We start from the raw sequence: 22830 nt of genomic DNA, 5'->3' as shown, positions 1-22830 counted from the left end.
CTTTCCTTCAGAGTTACTGCTTGCACCTCTGATATTGTTTCATATGTGAGGTGAAGTCCGTAAGGTATAATGGAATCGTACTTGATTAGTTAATGTCGTAAATTTGATTAAAAACCTACTTTCGTTTTCGATAAACTATCCAGTAATAGCAAAAATAAGAGTACAGTGGTGGACACGCTTTGGTGGATCTAAGCCATTTTTTTTTTTAATGACAACTTATTAATAAGATATGACAATATAAAGTAAATCCGTTGTTTATCGATGCTTGACTTTTATCTTACAAAAGATATAAATTTCGATAATTTATTAATAAATAAAATATGCCTGTGCGTTTCTTCAATTCGTAATTTCATTGAACGAAGCGCCATCAACGAGGCATTACATCCCTATAGACGCTTAGGTCTAAAACCAATCGCATATTCTCGGGGGATTGGTTTACAAAATGATCAGCATAAAATTGTATGGGTGATCAGTGTTAGTTATACTTATAATAGTTTTGACTAGGCCCATATTTATCATTTTATGAAGAACTTCAACGAAGGACACCCCTCCCGAAACCAACGATCTGACACATCCATTAAGGACACGGTGCGTTTGGGGCCAAATTTGGATCCGCGTTCGGATTAAATAATATTCCTCAAAATTCTTTTATAGGGTGTACATGTATGTTTTCATAAAATGATTATCATATGTTCGTAGGAAGCTATATTTATGTATATTACATACGTAAATACAATATAGAAAGTTTGAATCAATCATACGACTTGAATGACGATACATGCAATTGTATTTAATAATTGTAGAGCAACCCAAATTCCTTCAATTTTACTATTCAGCATTTGGTATGGGTCTTTACATTTGGATTAAATTACACTGTTTTAATCTGAATTGAATTAAAATTAATTATGCACTTGACACGTGGGTATATACAAATTAAACAAACTTACATTGGATTAATTAAAATCCAAAACGTTCTGCAAAGGGTTTGACACGATCACAATGAAAAACCTAAGTGAAAAGAAGCTTACGGGCCTTATTCGATGCTTTAACATATACATGTACATGTATATCTATTTTCATTCATTATTTGAAAAATGATATGATAATCATGCCTTATATAACAAATCTTTCAATCCATTCGTATTAACGCAATTGAAACAGTTTGAATTATACCGAGGGAAGCTCGGACGGGCCTGTGAAGCAATGCTCTAAAGGTAACACACATTCTCAAGATACTCCCTAGATTTATTTTCTTCGCCAACTCACATAATTTAATCAAATGCATTTTCCTATAAAATGGTTGTAGTGATTCCTTTCTTTCAAAGATAACATTTAAATGCAGGAATTTGAAAGCAACTGAAGTATTCCATGCTTGTTTACTTAGTTGTTATTGTAATTCGGAAGTGACATGCCCTACAAATTACGGTCAATGCGCGATTAAAGTCAGAGTGGATCCGTATCTTGAAAGTCCCTTATTGCATACGGGATGTATTGTTGTTTATAACTGTTTGCTATGAAAAAGAGAAAAAAAGTCGAGGCTAAATGTGACGTCACAATGCACAGTTTACGTCGCCTTGCGTTTTATTTCCCGTGTTCAATGAATAGGTGGATTCTGTAGAACTACTGTCCCCATATAAACCCCTTTAATATTGAGATGTTACTGATTGTTTAGCGCAAGGAAAATTTCATATATATATATATATATATATATATATATATATATATATATATTAAATGAATCATAATCTACCGCACTTAACGGATTACCACTTGGGACACGCCATTTCACGCTTCGCTCGGTCCAACGGTCACACCGTATACAAATATTGTTGTCAAAATAGGGAAAGGTGTAGAATATGATAAATACTTCGAATCTGAATCTAATAGTGATTATGATGAGAATTATTACATAATCACCGGTAAATATGTAAATTGAAAATCATTCCCGTTTTGTACAGATTGGTGTATCATATGAAGTCCACACTTCACTACACTTTATGCCCACTTATATAAATATAACAAAACCTTAAATTGCATTGTAATGGCATTGCATATCTAAAACAAAATGCACAATAAACGCATCCAAACTAATATATGCCTCCTCTGCCGCCCAGGAAATACCATAGATAAAAAACAAAATCTTTCAAATCTTTGAAAAAACTATGGAAACCTGTGTATCCGCGGCAATAATGCAGAGTAAGCAAAATTCGTGGAAAGTCGTTCAAGAGCCTGGTACTCTTGAACGACTTTCCACCCAAGTTGGGATGAATCCGCCAACTTTATGACATTCTGAAGATTTTTAACTAATTCAACACCTTCGGCGATGCTGCTTTTTGCGGACTCCACTCCCTCGTTATTTTCGCAGTTCAAATGCTCTTTGGCTTCTTTCAACTTAGTTAGCACGCGTGTCTCGTGTTTATATTGGTCATCGTTTCCCTTTTTCCGAAAAACGTAATGTTCATTCAGATTGTCTTCTATCTTACTAATTTGAGACGCTGATATCTGTTGAATATTTTGCTGGAACGCGGATAATCGGCTGTCTATCATATCTTGCAGATTGTTTAATAATTCAGATTGCTGATTCTATGGTCGTTATAACAAGATAGTTTGCCAATACAACCTATCATTGGGTCAAATGTTGTCTGACGTATTTCATACCGATTGTTAGGCCGTTCTTGGCACACTGATTTTGCTTATGGATAACTCCATTTACCTGATCAAGATATAGGGCTCACGGCGGGTGTGACCGGTCGACAGGGGATGCTTACTTTTCCTAGGCACATGATTCCACCTCTGGTATATCCAGGGGTCCGTGTTTGTCCAACTATCTATTTTGTATTGCTTATAGGAGTTATGAGATTGATTACTGTTCGTTATCTTCACTTCTCAAGTACAAACATATGGATAAACACAAAAAAGTCTTTATTTTGGTTGAAAATGTTTTGTGATGACACAGATCTTGAGTAAGTAATAAGTTGAAATCTGTCCAATATGTCAGATATCGAATGGTCCGGGGCTGTACTGGGACGTTTGGGCATTCAAACTTTAAACTTAAAACATTTTACCGAAATTAGATTGTACACTACCAAGAAATCAGTCCACTGTTTACAATATAGCAGTTTTTCCATTTGTCATTCATATAGTGCATTATGTTTTCGATTATTGCGTTTGACGAGACGAAACGACGTGTATTCATTGGTTTGCCCTTAACTTGTCGCACGGGACAAAAAACTACCAGTATAAACACATTCACAATTTTGAGTTTCAAATTTTGAAATTAAGAACGAATGTCTTCCTCTATGCAATATGTAAGCACGGGGTTTCATTTAGTATATATAATAAATAAACAGCTTTTCTTTGGTTTCATGTTCTTTTTTCTGCTCTGTATCTATTTTAATGAAATGGTTGATAGACAAACGTTAGACATGGCAATGGGAACCAAAGTTGCGCCAAATTATGTAACACTAGTTTTTGGATTTTTAGAAGGAAAATTGTACTCCGATAAAAGTTTGAAACTTTTATTAGAATATCTTGGAAATGATATTTAGACAACTGCTTTATCATATGTGACAGAGGTGAAGATCAACTAATGATGTTTATGCCCTCGAGATCGAAGATCAGGGGCATATTGTTTTTGTCTTGTCTGTCATTCTGTAATCCATAATTCTGTCTGAAACATTAACCTTGCTAATAACTTTTGAACAGTAAGTGATACAGCTTTGATATTTCACATGAGTATTCCTTGTGACAAGACCTTACTGTGGGTGCCAACTTTTTTTTTTACAATGTGACATTGACCTTGGAGTTTGACCTACTTTAAACAGATTGACATTGGTCATAACTTCTAAATGGTAAATTTAAATTAGAGATTCCATATTGCACATCAGCATTTCTTGTGACAAGATCTTTCTACTGGTACCAAGATATTTGTTCTTGTGACATTGGCCATCTTTGGAATTGTATAATATATATAATTTAGTTAGACGTCTTTGCAAGATGATATCGGACACTGAAATCCTGGACACTCGTCTCGCGGAAATAATATAGGTTAATTTTACAAAGACATTTTCTTTAAGAAATAATTGAAAACGGAATTACCAAAGCAAAATCAAAGAAATAAACGACCTTCTTACGGTGAAAAATAAATCCATTAATTGTGTCATACCAAAACATGACCTTAGAAATCCGGAAGGTCTTCTAAAGTAGCCTTCAGACCGAGACATGAAAAAAGTACGAGAGTTATTCTCTTACCAGATCCTGTTTTTACCAGTAATATTAAAGAACCTTCCATCATCAATACGCAAGAAACTAAGATGCGCTACGTGCCCGTACACTACACAAGGGTCCGAATTTTTCTTCAAATATACAGTAAACACGTCATTGAAAAATATTGGTTCCTCAAATATGTACAGTTTTTACCTGCGCCGGATGCTGTGAGAATTACATCGGCCAGACAGGAGACACATTAAGACACCATATGACCGTTCACCGACAACAGATCCGAGAACCTAAGTACCATTGTACATTGATTGTATATGTACCTATGTAAGCAAACACATTAGAAACTGTACCAAAACATTAATCTGAGTTTTACTTTTTTTCCAATTTATAAATTCTGCAAAGACACAACAGACGAAAAACGTGAAACCTAAGAAAAACTATTCAAAAATGTTAATACACTGTATAAACCCTACCTAAATGCTACATAATTTAGTTTTGCAAACTATTGATATTTACTTCTCTCCACATCTATGTATTATCATAATCATTGCAGACCAGACCATTGGACGAATAGGGCGTGTACAAATTTGCTTCCTTTAAAGCATTGAGTAAAAAGTTTGCAGTGTAAAAATTTAGTAAATTGAGTGTACTTTTACATGTGGTACTAGCGTTTATACATGTATGTATTTTAGCCCTCATCTGTAAACCTTTCCAATTGCCCCTTGAAAGGTCCCGAAAATTTGACTATCTAATTGTTCGTTTCACTAGTCATACTTGTAGCAGTGAAATGTTATTCGAGTTTTGTGTTTTCTGGCTTTTGTTGTTGGATATATTTACTGTATCAATGAAATACTGGATTCTTTTTGTTATATATATATATATATATATATATATATATATATATATATATATATATCACGATAGGCAAAGCATGCTGATGAATCCGGGGCTGACGCCATAGCAACACTTCCGCCATTGTTTTTTAAACCTCAAAGTACAGGTAAGAGGAAGACTTAGTCAGGCAATAAGAACGAGTTGTGTAAAATTATTTTCTTTTGTAATAGTTAAACGTTTATTTAATACCAGGTTATACAAAGTACATGATAACATTGTATTGTGTTTATATACAGATTCGATATACAGGAGCTTGTTCTGCGTATGATCAGTTTTTAAATCGAGACAAGCTACTGACAAACAAGTTTATGGTGCAGGGATTTTAACAGTCTTGTTTAAAGTCAGCATTTTGCAAATTCTATGGTCGTTATAATGATCTAGTTTGCCAATACAACCTATCATTGGGTCAAATGGTGTCTGACTGATTGTTAGGGCGTTCTTGTCACACTAATTTTGACTACGGATCAAGATATAGGGCTCACGGCGAGTGTGAGCGGTCGACAGGGAATGCTTACTACTCCTAGGCACCTGATATCACCTCTGGTGTGTCCAGGGGTCCGTGTTTGCCCAACTATCTATTTTGTATTGCTTGTAGGAGTTATGAGATTGATCACTGTTCGTTTTCTTCACCTTTCTTTGACATGGCACACTTTCACAAATTCTTTATATGTATCAACGTCACTCGGTGTATACTTATGACGTCATGAAACTACTTACATATTGATCAGACACAAATTACACGACAGCAGTATAACATCTCGTATTGTTTTGGATCTTAGTAGCTGCATGGTTTATTTTATGCATAAATAAAACTTACCTAAAAATAAAATCGAAATTTAATATACACTTGGAGATATGCTTATTTAAATTATGTCAATTATGACATCACATTGTTTTGCGGATTTTATGCCAGTAACGATTTTCATAACCTGCCTTAACGTACCCGCGAGGTCATTCAATACTGACTCTGAATTCCAGAAACCACTATCAACAAATATATCGTCCTCTTTGACCCAGTTCTTCATTTCATCTGTGTTTGAAAGAATGGGCTAGTAAAGGTAATGGGGGACCCCCTAGGGATTTTTGCAAACAAGTACATAGTCCCTAGATTATAAATCAGGTTGTTTGACATTTCTATGTGGGGGTGTTTACGAGTTTTGGGGCAAAAAACATGAAATTTGTAAAAATTATAGCCTAAAGCTGGAAAAACTCTTCAGATCCGATATAGATGTAATTGACATTTGCAAACAAGTATTTTGTGAACGAATGAAACCCTTTGTTTATATATAAAGTTGTTTAACATAAATATGTGTGGGGAATTACGAGTTTTGGGGCTAAAACATGATTTTTTTCTTTAAAACTCAACGAAAAATAGAAAAATAGAAAACTCCTTCAGATCCTATATAACTGACATGGACATTTGAAAACAATCATTTTCTGAAAGTCTGTAACCCTTTAACTATAAATCAGATTGTTAACATTGAGACCTTTTCAATTTTGGGGACAAAAACCAAAATTTGTAAAAAAAAAAAAATAAAAAAATAAAAAAATAATAATAATAATAGCGGAAAACTAGAAAAAACTATTCACATCCGATATAGATGTCATTGACGTATGTGACCCTTTGATTGACAAGGTGTTTGACATAAATAATTGGGGATCATGTTTACGATTTCTGGGGCTAAACACGATTTTTTCTCTCTCTCTAAAAATCGCCGAAAAATTTAAAAGTTCTTCAGATCATATATGGACATTTGAAAACAGTTATTTTTTGAAAGTATGTAACCCATTAATTGTGAATAAGATTCTTTGACATTAATGCAAGGGGACCTTTTCAAGTTTTGGAGCAAACTCATGAAATTTGTAATTAAAGTACTGTATTGTTTAAAATTGGAAAACTTCGAGAATCTTACAAACACAATATGGACATTTGCAAAAATATATTTTGCATTAAAGAACTTAACCCCTTGTATATATATCAAGTTGTTTGACATTAAGACGAAGTATATGAATTACTGAGTTATTTGGAAGAGATATTCTTGCATGCAATATTAATCCAGAATTTGTAATCGCATTGTAAATAGTAGTTTCAAACTCTTGAGTCTGTGAGCAACTTCTACAACCGGTCGTGGCAAACCTTAGTAGTTAAAATAGATAGTGACAGTACCATCACCAAACGCTCGGCATCAGGTGTGAATGTCACGAGTCCTCGGAGATGAACTTAAAAACGGATGTCCCGTGTCGCAGTAGGTGTGACACGCTAAAGAACCCTCACTGCTCAATGGCCGTAAGCGCCGAGTAAAGGCCTAAATTTGAAGCCCTTCACCGGTCTTGGTGACGTCTCCATGTGTATTGAGTGAAAAATTCTCGAGAGGGACGTTAAGCAAGATACAATCAATCAATCTACAGTGACATAACATGTTTGATACTGTAATTAACTTAGTACTTCTCGTCAGATGGTGCATAGTCATTTTAAACGTGAGGTGCTTAGGTAATATCAATTTGCCATCCATAGCTGAGACACATATGTCCTGAGAGTACGATTTGGGAAAATAAGATGGGTTGTCTGATACGACTTGAGAGAGACATGCAATGAGATATTATATACACATGTATTCAGAGATGATGGAGAAGTGGCCATGGTAAGTTATTGCATGGCAATTTTGTGGCAGTCAGTAATCTGCCTTTTGATTATCATAACAGATTCTTTGACTTAAAAGGGCTAACGCAAATGCAGTAACAACACATGCAGATTATATAAGTTCGCCTTTGGAGTTTTGCTACCAAATTTTCTTTGTGATTTAGGTTTCAAGTTTTGTAATCACTGTTACATGTATATGAATCGGGATAAATGACAAGTATCTCTCTCTGAGCATTGTCATACTCTCAACCACATAATTCTACACGATATTTATCTCCATATGCTCGGATAAAGTCAAACACCTTTCCATGTTGCTCAAGAATTATATCAATTTTAGGTTCTGACTTGTTTAGATCATCGGACTTAGTGTACGTTTTTCTTTAGGTTGGATAAAACATTGCCCCTTTAGCAACCAAATCAATATTCTAAACTTTACTTATAGTTTTCCCGTGGGTATCTGGGTTAGAAGGGATATGTCCTCAGTACCCCTTTGCTTATCGTAATAGGCGACTAAATGGGGCGGTCCTTTGGATGAGATCGCAAAAACCGAGGTCTCGTTTCATAGCAGGTGTGGTATGATAAAGATCCCTCCCTGCTCAATGGCCGTAAGCGCCGAGCATAGGCCTAAATTTTGTAGCCCTTCATCGGCAATGGTGACGCTTCCATATGAGTGAAAATTCTCAAGCGGTACGCTAAACAATATACAATCAACCAACTAATTTATTGTGTTATAGTCACTTTTATTCTATGCAGAGATTTTTAAATGGCTTCTACTGTGTTTTCTCCTTGTACTTGAGTTCCTTTGTTACAGAACAGACATTTATGGGCGTGGAAAAGTGTCGATAGTGAACACAGGTTGAGTGAACGTCTCTTAGTCTTACAGTTCACTTGATTCTGGGTAACTTCGTCAATGCTCACGTTTTACTTCTAGTAACTAATATTTGTAAATTATTATAACACCAGCGATAGAAACCATGCAAGGCACTATTTAAAGCTAGCAAACAATATATGCCTTTATTATTCTTGGGACTCTGTCTTATGTGATATCTTTATAAGTAAGCTGAAAATTGAAAAGGTGTTCAATATTACGTGTGATATATTTATCTATTTTACAATTGTAGATTGATATAATTCATTAATCTAAATTATTCATAAATTAGTTTATTGTTTGTAATATGTCCGATTTTCAATAGTCGAGCCATTATTTATCAGGGTTTCCCCCATTTTTGCATTGTATACTCAAAAGTAATTCATGTGCTTCCTTTTTATTGATTATATACATTTATGGGCTTCCATACATTAGATATATCGTGTGAAGACATGAAAATGTGGTCAAAGATTTTTATGTTGAAAGTTATATTTACTAACTCAAGATTGCAGATATATCATATAAATATAGGGTCTATGGATTATAGTATCTTGGAATGAACAGTTTTTCGAATTCATACTGTTTATTTAGTATTGAACATGTTAATAGGTACATGCAAGGTGAAGATAACGAACAGTGATCAATCTCATAACTCCTACAAGCAATACAAAATAGATAGTTGGGCAAACACGGACCCCTGGACACACCAGAGGTGGGATCAGGTGCCTAGGGGGAGTAAGCATCCCCTGTTGACCGGTCACACCCGCCGTGAGCCCTATATCCTGATCAGGTAAACGGAGTTATCCGCAGTCAAAATCAGTGTGCCAAGAACGGTTTAACAATCAGTATGAAACACGTCAGACAACATTTGATCCAATGCGAGGTTGTATTGACGAACTAGATCGTTATAACGACCATAGAATTTGCGAAATGCTGACTTCAATCGAGACTGTTGAAATCTTGTGTGTCAGTAGCTTAAAAACTGACTATATCCAGATCAAGCTCTTGCATATCAAATCAGTTGAGATATATAAACACCATATGCAGGTGATAATGGAATATTGCTACACAAATATGGGAAGTTGACGATGGAGAAACTGAAATCATCCCGTTTGTCATACAGTTGAGTTGTCAGTTTGCCGTTAATGTCTACTGCTATTTTGGGAATGTACATGTAGTATATACACTGTATAATTTTGTATGACATGAATATGTAGACATTTAAAATTATGTACCACTTTCTATAATACACTGCCTTCTATTTTTTTTAATACGTATTTCTCACAAATGTCCTCTCTGCGAAGTCCCTATCCCGTTGTTTGTGTTTACAATGTGTCGTCTTTAATGCGGTATGGAACACCGTAACAGCCATGTTGAATTTGCAAATTTTTTTTATAAATTCAAATGGCCATATCTTGAAAACGCCCCAACATAAATTTATCAAACAACCTTCATTTACCTTTATTTTATACACACTTTCAAAAAATCATAGTGTAGAAAAATCCATAGAGGGGGAGGTAATGTGTTACTGGCCCATGGTCTAAAAAGTCTAGTCTTTGATTTATAGTGAGCAATGGTCCTGTAAAGTGTTGAAAAGTCATATGTTTTAATGTTGTTGATTTGAGAACACATTTGCGATTTCAAATTCACTAAACGTTGTTTAGAATGTTTTAGAATCCATATTTGATTTACACTACTTCTGGCATATGTTGTCGCACAGTAAATTTGAAGTTTCCCTTTTACAGCTGTTAATATTTTCGTGAGGAGCAGAGATTGGGGCTTGGTAGAATATTAACTGGATTCAGCAATGTATCTTTGATTGTAAGGGTTTTTATGTAGTTTAGGAATCCAGTATAGGTACGGTAACTCGTAGTCACCCGACCCATTGACTGGAATATTAACTGTTTCAAAATCTGTAAAATGGTGAAGAATTTTGTCTTTTGAAAGGGCAGTTGGAGTATAAGTACGATTACGAAAAGTGGAGTTAACTTCAAGTTCGGTTCGTTTAATCTACACTGTACATACTGTAATAATGAGCCTTTCAAACAATGACAATATTGTTACGAGCTTTGTCAGCTGGAACCAAAACATATTCCTCGTGTAATCTATCTACACGTAGTTCTTTTATCACTTCTGCTTTACTAAACACAGAAGGATAGATTGTATGTTCTTTTGTTTTGATGTGTGTAATGCAATATTTCAATATTCCTCTTATACTTTTAATCCATTCTGACAATGTATCAAGTTCTTCTTATTCATATTTAGCCCATCGTCTGACATAATTTTCGACAGAATTCATGATAGAGTTTTGTCGCCAATTGAAAGACCGAGGTTCTCTGTATTTAGGAACTTTCAAAATAAGTGAATTTAGGTTTTTCATTTTCAACTATATGAACATGACCAGTAATGACATGCCCAGCTGAGCTATTGTTGAAAGAAGACGAATAACGCGTAGGTGGATTAAGTATACGGTGGTCTGCATCTAGGCACTGCAAAGTTTGTTTATAATTATAAAGTTTGGATGCAATAATAGAAGTATATTGTGGTAGGAAATATAAGGTGTAGACTTGAACTTGAAAGATGTTGGTATACAAGACTGAACTCTTTTATGACGAAGGATGTTGCTTATGTTAATGGCATCTATTCCTTTGTTTGTAAATTTGATCTTAAGGAACTGGCGACATGTTTCGGAAGTAACATCATCCATGACTCGCGGTGGTTTAAAGAGCCTGTGATTGGCAACATCCATAATCATAGAGTTCAGTCCATATCCTGGTATTGAAAAATCCAAGTATAGATTAACTATTGCTTCTTGAAACTCTCTATAGAACAGAGAAAAGTTTTGTGCGAATATGATGTGGACTTACTTGTCTGTTGACGTTAGACAAAAGTGAATTAAACGTGACATCATCTATACTAGCTGTTTTATATAAACGATGTATATGACTGCGTTTCCCTCTTTGAGTATCTGGACAGAGTCCCATCACATTCATGCTATTTACTTGTGAACTTCAAATTTCCTACATCGTATACATTATTATTGCATTCATATACTAATGCAGTACCTAATACAATGTTGGAGTGTTTAAAATCCTGATCTTCATGGACAAGATGGAGTGGTCCGGGGAATTGAAGTGTTAATAGATATGTTGGTTACCACCATTATTTATTTGAAATGTGTGTTCCGATATTCTTTTATTAAGTGAATCTTTAGTTTCTCCCACATAAATTAAGCCACATAGGTTACACTCAATAGCGTAGACAACGCTAAAAGATTTGCAGGTCAAATTATAAAAAGTTTTAGTACAGAAACTACGTCCGGTGAGATTACTACTAAATGAATTTCTAGTGATCAGAAAATCACAAGTTTTACAGAACATTTTGGGGATCGAGAACATGAGATCTGAAAAGGAATCATCAAAAATATATCTTAAAGGAAAATGGCAATCTTTAATTTGGGTATATGAACCCCCAAGTTGATTATTATTTGACAATATATATGACAAATCTTTGATATCTTGAAGGATAAGTCGAGGGACGCCAACCAATCTGTTATAGCCAGTGTCCCTTATAGAGTCAACAGAGTTACACCTTTTAATATACTGGGCGACGTGTCAGCCAGTATTCTAACATTATTGTTTATATTCATGAAAGAATATATATCGAGCGACAAGTATCCTCGAGGACAGACTGTCCACCAGTAGAGATTCGTGTTCGATGGTTGAATGAAAGGTGAAGATAATTATCAGTGATAAATCCCATAACTCCTATAAGCAATACGAAATAGAGAGTTGTGCAAACACGGATCCCTGGACACACCAGAGGTGGGATCAGGTGCCTAGGATTGACTCTCCCTCTTCGTCCTCTTTCCCTTTCACTCCCCCTCCCTCTCTTTTCTCTTTGTTCTCTCCATCGCTAGACCTCTTTGATTTTGCTCTTGGTCATCCTTTCAATTTTCTCCACTTTCCGTCCCTTTCCCCTCTTCCCTTTACGCTGTATGCCACCATTACTTAATAACAATTTGTATTGTTTTCAGACACTTTGATAGAACATTGCAAGGCTATAGCGGATGTGGCTCCACATTTGCCGTTCTATTACTACCACTTACCCAGTATGACAGGAGTTGAGTGTAAGTCAACGAAAGTTCTCATTTTTATGTGTCAGATAAAATTTGAAAATTAGCGATCTAATTATGATAAATACACGCGCAAAATAGCTAAAATCACAACGGTTGGTTGCTTGTTTATTGTTTTAAGATGTTTGTTAACTTTGGTAAGAAACATTTCACTAAAATAAACAAGGTGTAATATTCTGTTGTCCACTTTAAAACATAAACCAAAAATAATAATAATTCCTTTCAGTCTGTTATAAGTGCCAATTTGAAGTTATATCATAGCTTTTTGTTGAAAAGGCACATATTTCATGAACTATTTTATAATTTTGGCAAGAAACATTACACCAAAGTAAAAGACATGTCATATTCTTTAGTCCAGCTTAAAACATCAAATAAGGATAATTATAATTCATTTCATTATGTTATAAGCCCCAATTAGGGGTTAAAATCATAGGTTTGAAATTAAAATAATCAAAGTATCCAATTTAGAAACAATGTTTTTTTGAAAAATGAGGAGTGATCTGCGATCCTTCACGCCAACATACTTCATGAAGCGTTAACGCCAACTGAAAAGTATGCTGGCGTGAAGCACAGGTGTTCAGGTCCTCATCTATTTCCAAAATTGAAATTCATTACTTAAATCATGAATCTGTAATTATTATAATTCTTTTAAGAATGAAATAATTTTCAGTTAACATGGAGGACTTTATGAGTAAAGCCCAAGGAGTGATACCAAATTTAGTTGGAATAAAGTTTTCTTCGAAAGATTTGGTGGACATGATAGGCTGTGTGTTTAAAGGGAAGGTGAACGTTCTGTATGGCTGTGACGAGGTATGCTACATAACATGCTCCGTTAATACACGTATAATTATGTTGACGGTGCTACAGTTAGAGTGAGGGCAACTTGCTACATTGACATGCGCGGATCAAGTATTTTTCCAGGGAAGTGGGTTCCCACCCATGTGATTTTTAAGGGGTTCAATCTATACTAAGGACGAACATACTTATAGTAATTTACAACTAAAGGTGCATAGAATAAGCAAATATACTTAATTTTACCACGTTCATATTGGATCCGGACACTCAGTCCACACCTCCCTAAATACACGCATGTCATACATGTACATGTAGCTTCTACCAATGGAATTCAGACCCAAGTTCGGTTCTAATGAATATGTAACATTGTATAGATATCAATGTTTGTACGAGAAGACAATAATGTAATTTTGCTTTAGTTTATGAAACTTTTTTTTTCTGTCAGTGAAATAGTACATCACAATTTGCTTACAAACATTTTCGACACCAAAATGACAACTAATTTTAGTAGCATTTTCCTAAAGTACTGCCTGAACAAGTGAAGATAACGAACATTGATCAATCTCATAACTCCTATAAGTTATACAAAATAGAGAGTTGGGCAAATACATACCCCTGGATATACCAGAGGTGGGATCAGATACCTAGGAGGAGTAAGCACCCCTTGCCGATCGATCACACCTGTCGTGAGCCCTATATCTTGATCAGTTAAATGGATTTATCCGTAGTCAAAATCAGTGTACCTAGAACCGCCCAACAATCGGTATGAAACACGTCAGACAGCATTTGACCCAATGATATATTGTAATGGCAAACTAGAGCGTTATAACGACCATAGAATTTGCGAGACTGTTGAAACCCCTGCACCATCAACTTGTTTGTCAGTAGTCTGCCTCAATTTTAAACCTGATCATGCGCAGAACAAGCTCTAGCGTGTCGAATCAATTGAGATATATACACACCATATGCAGGTGATAATGGAATATTGCTAGATAAATATGGGAAGCTGACGATGGAGAAGCTGAAATCATCCCGTTTGTCATAAAGTAGACTAGGTAATTGATAGATACTTTCAATGAAATATGTAAGTATGAAACAGTAGTGGACGACTCCGAGGTGTCTTTTATTTCGAGTTTATAGTGATATATCGAATCGACATATGAATGGAAATTATTATTGCTGATAGATGAAATGTCGATGTATCTAAATATTGAATTGAGTCCACTGCAGGAGATTTTTTCTCATCACATAGAAGTTTTTGAATAAATTCTGCTTCATGTAAAACTTATACGGTACCAATTTTGATGCACCAGATGCGCATTTCGACAAATAATGTCTCTTCAGTGATGCTCAACCGAAATGTTTGAAATCCGAAATAACTATGAAGTTTTAGAGCTAAATATAGCCAAAAACAGCGTGCCAAAAAAGTGGAGCCAAATTCGTCCAAGGATAGGAGCTATGCACGAGGGAGATAATCCTTAATTTTGAAATGAATTTCTAAATTTTATAACAGCAATTCAATATACATCCATATTTTCAAGCTAGTAACGAAGTACTAAGCTACTGGGCTGTAGAGACCCTCGGGGACTAACAGTCCACCAGTCATAGAAATATAAAAACAGGTCAGCTAACAAAGGAGCATAATTCGTGTCCATTGGAATTCACCAAAGACTACGAAGACATTGTCAATGGGAAACTTCAGTATATTGTATACAGGGTTATTTTCGTTTCGTGTTATTTTCGCCTTTCTACACTTGCAGACAGTTTCGCCCCGTTTTAAATTCGTCAAGACAGAGTTGTGTTAGAAGAGATATGAAAGATACAGTTTCGCACACTCCTCAATTCACCCAGTGACAACGAGGACGAAAATAAAACGGGGCGAATATTTCCTTCCAAACAGTATTTTTCAATTGAACTTTAGAGTACTTGTGCGTGAAATCAGATTGGTGTTTAACAAAGTAATGTTTTAGATGATTAATCACTAGATATGAATATTCCCGATTTCCATTTCTATTGAAGAAGCGAATGTGAACATATCAAAAAGTCTAGTCTTTAATTTATCCTGTGGAATGGTCGTGTAAAATGTTGCAAATTCATGTGTTAATGTTGTTGATTTGAGAAAAGTTTTAGGATTTCAAATTTACTAAAAGTTGTTTAGAATTTTTAGAATCCACATTTGATTTACACCACGTCTTGCATATGTAGTCACATAGTACGTTTGAAGTTTTTCCCTACACAGATGTTAAAATTTTCGTGAGGTAGACCATTTAGTGGATCCAGCAATGTATCTTTGTAAGGGTTTTATGGACTTTAGGAATCCAGTATAGGTACGGCAACTCATACCCATCCGACTCATTGACTGAGATATTTAATGTGTCTAAAACTGAAGCATGGCTTTGAAGAATTTCGTCTTTGAAAGGGCAGTTGGAGCACAAGTACCATTACCATATGCCAAGTTTGTTGAAAATACAGTTGTAATATTGAGCCTTACAAACAAAGGCAATGTTGTTACAAGCTTTGTTAACTAGAACCACAACAGATTTCCCATGTAACTTATGTAAGGTGAAGATAACGAACAGTGATCAATCTCATAACTCCTATAAGCAATACAAAATAGATAGGTGGGCAAACACGGACCCCTGGACACACCAAAGGTGGGATCAGGTGCCTAGGAGGAGTAAGCATCCCCTGTTGACCGGTCACACCCGCCGTGAGCCCTATTTCCTGATCAGGTAAACGGAGGTATCTGCAGTCAAAATCAGTGTGCCAAGAACGGTTTAACAATTGGTATAAAACACGTCAGACAGCATTTGACCCAATGCAAGGTTGTATTGACGAACTAGATCGTTATAACGACCGTAGAATTTTTTTAATGGTGACTTCAATCGAGACTGTCGAAAGCCCTGTACCATCAACTTGTTTGTTAGTAGCTTACCTCGATATAAAAACTGACTATACGCAGAACAAGCTCTTGCATATCGAATCAGTTGAGATATATAAACACCATATGCAGGTGATAATGGAATATTGCTACATAAATATGGGAAGTTGACGATGGAGAAACTGAAATCATCCCGTTTGTCATACAGTTGAGTTCTCAGTGTGCCGTTAATGTGATCTATGATTTATGATTTATCTAATTCTTTTATCACTTCTAGTTTACTAAACACAGGAAGATAGATGGTACGTACAATATGATATCATACAGAATAATCAATATCATAGCTCCTCTTAGGAATAGAAAATTTACAGTTGGGAAAACACGAACCCCTGGATATACCAGAGGTGGGATCAGGTGCCTTAGAGGAGTAAGCATTCATTGTCGACCGGTCACACCCACCGTGAGCCCAATATCCTGATTACGTAGACGGAAAAATCCATAGTCAAAATAGATGTTTAAAGAACCACCCAACAAATGGCATGAAACATGTCAGACAATCTGTCGACTAATGACATACTATATTGCCAAACTAGATCATAGAATTTGCGAAATGCTGCCTTTAAAGGGGCATGGACACGGTGTTAGCTGAAAATTGTCAAATATTTTCTTTTTCCATTTTTAGTGCTTAGATTGCTTAACTAAGGTATTTCTAATGGTCAGCAAAAATTTGAATGGCAGTTTGTCGAGGTACATGGGGGATACAAACTAAGCTTCTCTGTTATGTAAACAAGGCTCGTGCCATGTTTTGTTTACGTTCGTTAGATATAGGCGTAAAAATGTCGTTTGAAGCAAAATTTTTTTCCTCTTCAAATTACAAGCTAATTCTTAACACAATTAAATATTCTTAGTGTTTGGCACATCTCATTTTGTTTTAAACATACCGTTTTCTATTACACAATATATATGTAAAGAAAAACATAGCACAAGCCTTGTTTACATAACTAGAGACTGTTGAGGCCCCTGAAACATCAACTTGTTTGTCAGTAGCCTATCTCCCATCAATTCTCTAAGGTCCTTTGAATTACTGTCGAAATCTGTGTACAGTAATTGATTTTCAGACTTGACGCTATAAATTACGTTTATTTTACACCAGATTTGTCTTTTTTATTCCTTCTGAATTAAATATTTATATTCTATAATCTCTTAGACATTGTTTCCAATTATCTATTAGATAAAAATCTAACGAACTATATCTTGTGTTGTCCTATCATCTGCTGCTAACCATGGAAGTTCGATAAGAACACGAATACAAATAGAAATATAAGAATTTTTTACTGTTAGTGCACGTGGGATATGACATGAAGTTGATACGTGATCAAATCTACTATATAACGGCCTTTGATCACATGACCAATTTCATATCACATCCCAATGATACTCAAAAACGATGCATGTATTATACACTCAGGGAATATTATTTTTCTTGGGTAATTGGATTTACATCATGAAATAAATGTATATTGTCACACAGCTGGTAGAGATACATGTATTTCTTAGTTTAGTGAATGTTCCTCATACAAAAGTATGATTTTCTGAAAAATATTGATATCTGAACAAATGACAAGGTCGTGATATCATTTCTTTGAGGAACATAATTCTGCCCCGATCTTCTTGATTTTATTCAATTTATTAAGATAACAAGAGAATTTAAAAAAAAAAATGTTTTTGAGAAATGCCCAATCAATGAAACGGTGTACTAAGCGCAGAGGTGTTTGATGAAACCGATACTTCGGGGAGATTATTGAATGGCTTATCCGTACCAAAAACTCGTGTGCATACTCAAATTTGGGGAAATTTTATTACCTAGTCAGTATTTGACCTAATACTCACAAGATCGTGTGAACCCACGCTTCGAAATTGAAACCTTAGATCTCGCATAGCTGAAACCCCGCGAGGGTGCCTTTGTAACAGAAATTATTCATTGAGTCAATGGCAGAGAGAGGGGGTGAAGAATCGAGGGGGTGGGTGGGTGTATAATGTGTGTCAGCTACCCTTAGGAATACAACCATTATTCAAACACTATGTCCACAGAAACTCTGCAGAGGTCCCCGAGACAGGTCATGTGTATATCAAAACTATAAAAAAAAAAAGCATGGACAGGTAGATTTCTACCATGTTCTGTCTCTGTGTATTTCTTTGAGTGCCATGGGATATATCAATTAACACCTTGGTAGGCCCTGGCCACTCCAGGTAAATAACATCTGTTTAGATTAGGCTCCGCCTACATTTTCACTGACCGTACGGTCATGAGATGGGTCAATTTTCAATTATTTCATTGGTTGAAATGCTCTTCAAGGCAAGGGATATAATTTTCTGGTGTTCTAATTTTCGTACGACTTAACAATTTTTCAAGATTTTCAATCTTAAAAAAATCGACAAAACGAACAAAAGAAAAATGCAATTCATGAAATTGACACATTACTTTTTTTAAAAGCAACTAATACAAAGCATTTCTATGGTTACTTCATTTACAGCAATGTTTTCATTTTTGCATACAAACAGAAAAACTCGCCGTTTTTTGTTTTGATTGCTTGTGTTTTGGGATAGTTTTAATTGACAATCAGTGATTCCAATGCAACCATTTTTGTTTGTATTATCAGTGGCATTTCAGAACTTTGCTAATCTTAAGAAGGAATAGGATAGTAACATTTCATTACATATTATGTTGCGGAAAATTACCCCTGCTGTAAGTTTAGACTGTCTGTATCAGGTAAACTTAAAGTTTTTGTTTTTTTTCAACACATCTGTTCTAAAACTATCCCATTCCTTCAGAATATTTTTTTCCCCTTACAACTGCTCAAATTTGAATAACAATTATTAATCTTTTCCATCAAACTCTATGTATTTTATGATATAATTTTTGGCAAAACTATTACAATATTCTCAAGTCTTTATCCTGGTTAATTTTTAAAGCAGTTGTACTGTACAATATGCAAGAATAATTTTTATGCAAATTTGAGCAATTTAAATCTTTTTAGTTTGTTTTGTTTCATAACTTTGTTAAAAAATAAATATTTTTATATACACACTGAAAATCTCAGTTTCATTTGATATAGAGGCTTTAATCAGTGCTAATACAGGGAACAGTGCTTTTGATTTCCAGTACATATACCCTTCATAAATACAAACGTTTACAATGGGAGTCAGGACACAGCTTTGCAGGCATGATGTCCGTGAGATTATTTATTTTAGCTCAATTCAATAATGAAGACAAGGGACATAATTCAACTTCGCTCTATAGAGTTGCTGCTAAAGACGGCAAGCTTTTTTAAAAAGCTTTACTTGTTGGTCTTGCATACATCTGTAATGGCCTAGTTACATGCCTTTACACCGGAAGTTGGGGGCGTGCTTATTGACGCTGTTAAAGGTTACGTTATCAAATTGTTTATCTTGCCGAGTTTTATTAGGTCGAATCATGCATCTGGTAGTAAAAATGTTTAGGTTCTTCGATTTTATGGAGAACACTTTTTAAAATGAACATTTCGTCAAATAAAGGGAAGGATGGGGAGTTGTCGCACTGAATGTTTATTTCTATTCAAGTTATGCTGCAATTATAATACTCTGAATTTCAGAAGTAATCTGCAAATAAAATAAAAAAAAAAAAATCAACAGACACATAGATATAATTAAAAGCACAATAAAAACGTGTGTTTATATTGATATAATCGGACTCGTAGCATCACTTTTCAAACAAAAGGTTGAAGTTGACAAGATGAAAATCTTGGACATGCAAAAGACAAACTAGTATAATAAAACCCAAAATTCTAAATCATAAATCGCGGGGGGGGGGGGGGAGAGCAAAGATTGATAGTTCAATTCAGTCCATCGGTTAACTTGAATTTTACTATTCCACTACAATTCACAACTACTTTTTGAGAAGAAAAAGAAAGATAGAGGCCTTCCTGTTCTACATCACTATGCATTTAGGTTTTTTAAAAATAAATATGCAGTTGTAGAGATGATTTTTGATAATTGGTCAATTTTTGGCAGTTTTGTTCCGGCACTAAGGTCTCGGGGATGCTACCCTTGTTCCAAAGATGCTTCATATCAAATTTGAAAAGAACTGGAAGGGTAGTTAACAAGAAGTTTAAAAATGTTCAGTTGTTAAGTTTTCATGATCCCAGGGATAAAGGTTTTGGTTCAAGGGTCAAATTAGTCATCTAGTGTTAATATGACATGCATCATGTAAAGAGTCTTTCAGTATGGACAGTTTTGGCGGCATTTGTGTTTTAAGACTTGTTGTTATACTCCTGTTGGATATTAGAATTTAGATTACATGTACGTGCAGAACAGTAAAATTCGCATCAATGTGGTATTTTTATCTAATGCTTAGTTGACCGATACAGGCCTGTGGGCCTCCTGAAATAGAATATTATGAAACAATCAGCATAGGTTTAAATTACTGAAATAAAACATTGGTAAATACACTTCATCATAAAATATGTTATTTTTTTTTTATTAAATCATCAGCAACTTTTGGCTGGATTAGTAACGGGAGCCCATGGTGCCGTAGGCAGCACCCATAACTTTATGCCACTGGTGTTCCAAAGAATGATAGAGAATGTTAAAAACGGGGAATTACAAAAGGCCCGGGAAGAACAGATGTGTGGCCAAAGGCTTTGTAGAATCATGTATAAATATGGTAAGTGTGTGTGTGTGTGTGTGTGTGTGTGTGTGTGTGTGTGTGTGTGTGAGAGAGAGAGAGAGAGAGAGAGAGAGAGAGAGAGAGAGAGAGAGCGAGAGATAATGAATTATGGTGACTTTCGGTTGTATTGCATCACTTCCATATGATTTTTCATACTATGAAAAAATGACAAAAGAACAGCGACAAATACCACAAGGGCTAAGCCCATTTTGGCCCGAAACTCCAGCTCGGTATAGTTACGAGAAATGTCGGGCCAAATCGGACATAGCCCCTGTAAAAAATACAAAACAAATACGTAAATGCTATTTGTTAACATGAAATAATTATACTGAATTTTCTTTTAATCACACTAGGCGCTTTGTTAGGAGGAAATGTAGCAGCACTGAAATCGTTCATGCCACTCGTAGGGCTTGATTTGGGGCCACCACGCGAACCGATGAGAGCCATGACTGGAGACGAGAAGAAACAGTTTGAGAAAGAAGTGAAGAATTTAGGTTTCTTCTCCTGGAGTGCTGCAGTTACTTCATGATCCATATTGTATTAATAATACACACAATTACATTAACCTAAGCTCGGGGATAAAGTATTTAAATTTGTTATTGTTTGTTCTCGTTTTTATAACTTCGAGTATTACTCATTTTCTTGACGCTTCATCCAATTTTTGGGGTTTCCAATGTCAATTATATTAAAGGAAAATTCCTTGACATGCACACAACTTTAATGTTTTCGCTCCAAAGTCTTCAAAATTATCTATTTAGTAAGATAGATTTTAATGTGATTACTGATAACAAAATAAGGAAGAAATATTTAAAAAGAATAAAATGTACTGCACTCGAACATGATGCACGTTCTGGCTGACATATGTTTGCAAATCAATACATTGAAAAAGCACTATGAAATGACATCTTATGAAATTTGGATTGGATTGACCTTTTACGGCCGTAAATGAGTACGAGTTCTCCAAGAGAAAAAAAATTGTCATTTTATTAAATGGATTCTCCTGGAGAAAAACTATCTCTTTTCTGTCATAAATCTAGGTATGAGTTCTCCTGGAGGAAAAACTTCGTCATTTCTGGCATAAAAATCTGGTCACGAGTTCTCCTGGAGAGAAAAAAACCCGTCATTTTATCATATAGAAATCTTAATGCGAGTTCTCCTGGAGAAAAAAACAGTAATGAAAATCTGGATACGAGTTCTCCCGGAGAAAAAAAAACGTTGTCATTTACGCATTTTTCTAGAGATTTTCCGGAACCTGCACGTTGAGGAGAACTCGTACCCCGGACCGAGATTATTATTTATTATTATACATTTATATAGCGCTTTATCTAATTAAGCCAATTACCCTAAAACGATTTACATGTAAAACAATAAAAACAAACTAAAACAAAGAACAATAAATACATAGAAAAAGGTATAAAATAATACTAAAACTGAGGGTTTTTTTTATTATTATTATCTAAATAACATTTCTGTATACAAATACAGTGTACACCCAATTACAGATTAAATGCAAGTTTAAAAGATAGGTTTTAAGTTTGTTTTGTTTTTAAAAAAAAAAACAGCTAATGAACCTTTGAGACGGGAGGCAGTTCCAAAGAGTTGATGAAGAAACATCAAACCGTCTTTCGACATACAGTTTAGTACGAGCGCGTGGCTTTAGAAGGCATAACGAATCCGCAGAACTTAGTGT

General features: G+C 35.1%; 1 protein-coding gene across 1 annotated transcript in view; it reads left to right on the top strand.

The window, feature by feature from the left end:
* Window positions 1–21739, top strand: part of LOC130051586 (N-acetylneuraminate lyase B-like) — a 44729-nt gene extending 22990 nt beyond the window's left edge. The window contains exons 6-10 of the mRNA XM_056153605.1: window positions 5146–5221; window positions 12661–12753; window positions 13430–13569; window positions 20966–21137; window positions 21494–21739. Coding sequence (XP_056009580.1) covers window positions 5146–5221; window positions 12661–12753; window positions 13430–13569; window positions 20966–21137; window positions 21494–21669 — 657 coding nt within the window. The 3' untranslated portion in view covers window positions 21670–21739. The remainder of the gene's footprint in view (window positions 1–5145; window positions 5222–12660; window positions 12754–13429; window positions 13570–20965; window positions 21138–21493) is intronic.
* Window positions 21740–22830: the final 1091 nt, after the last annotated feature.

Source organism: Ostrea edulis, chromosome 2 (genome assembly GCF_947568905.1).
Source record: "Ostrea edulis chromosome 2, xbOstEdul1.1, whole genome shotgun sequence".
Classification (NCBI taxonomy): domain Eukaryota; kingdom Metazoa; phylum Mollusca; class Bivalvia; order Ostreida; family Ostreidae; genus Ostrea; species Ostrea edulis.
The sequence above is the reverse complement of the archived record's forward strand: the minus strand, read 5'-3'. Positions and strand labels throughout refer to the sequence as shown.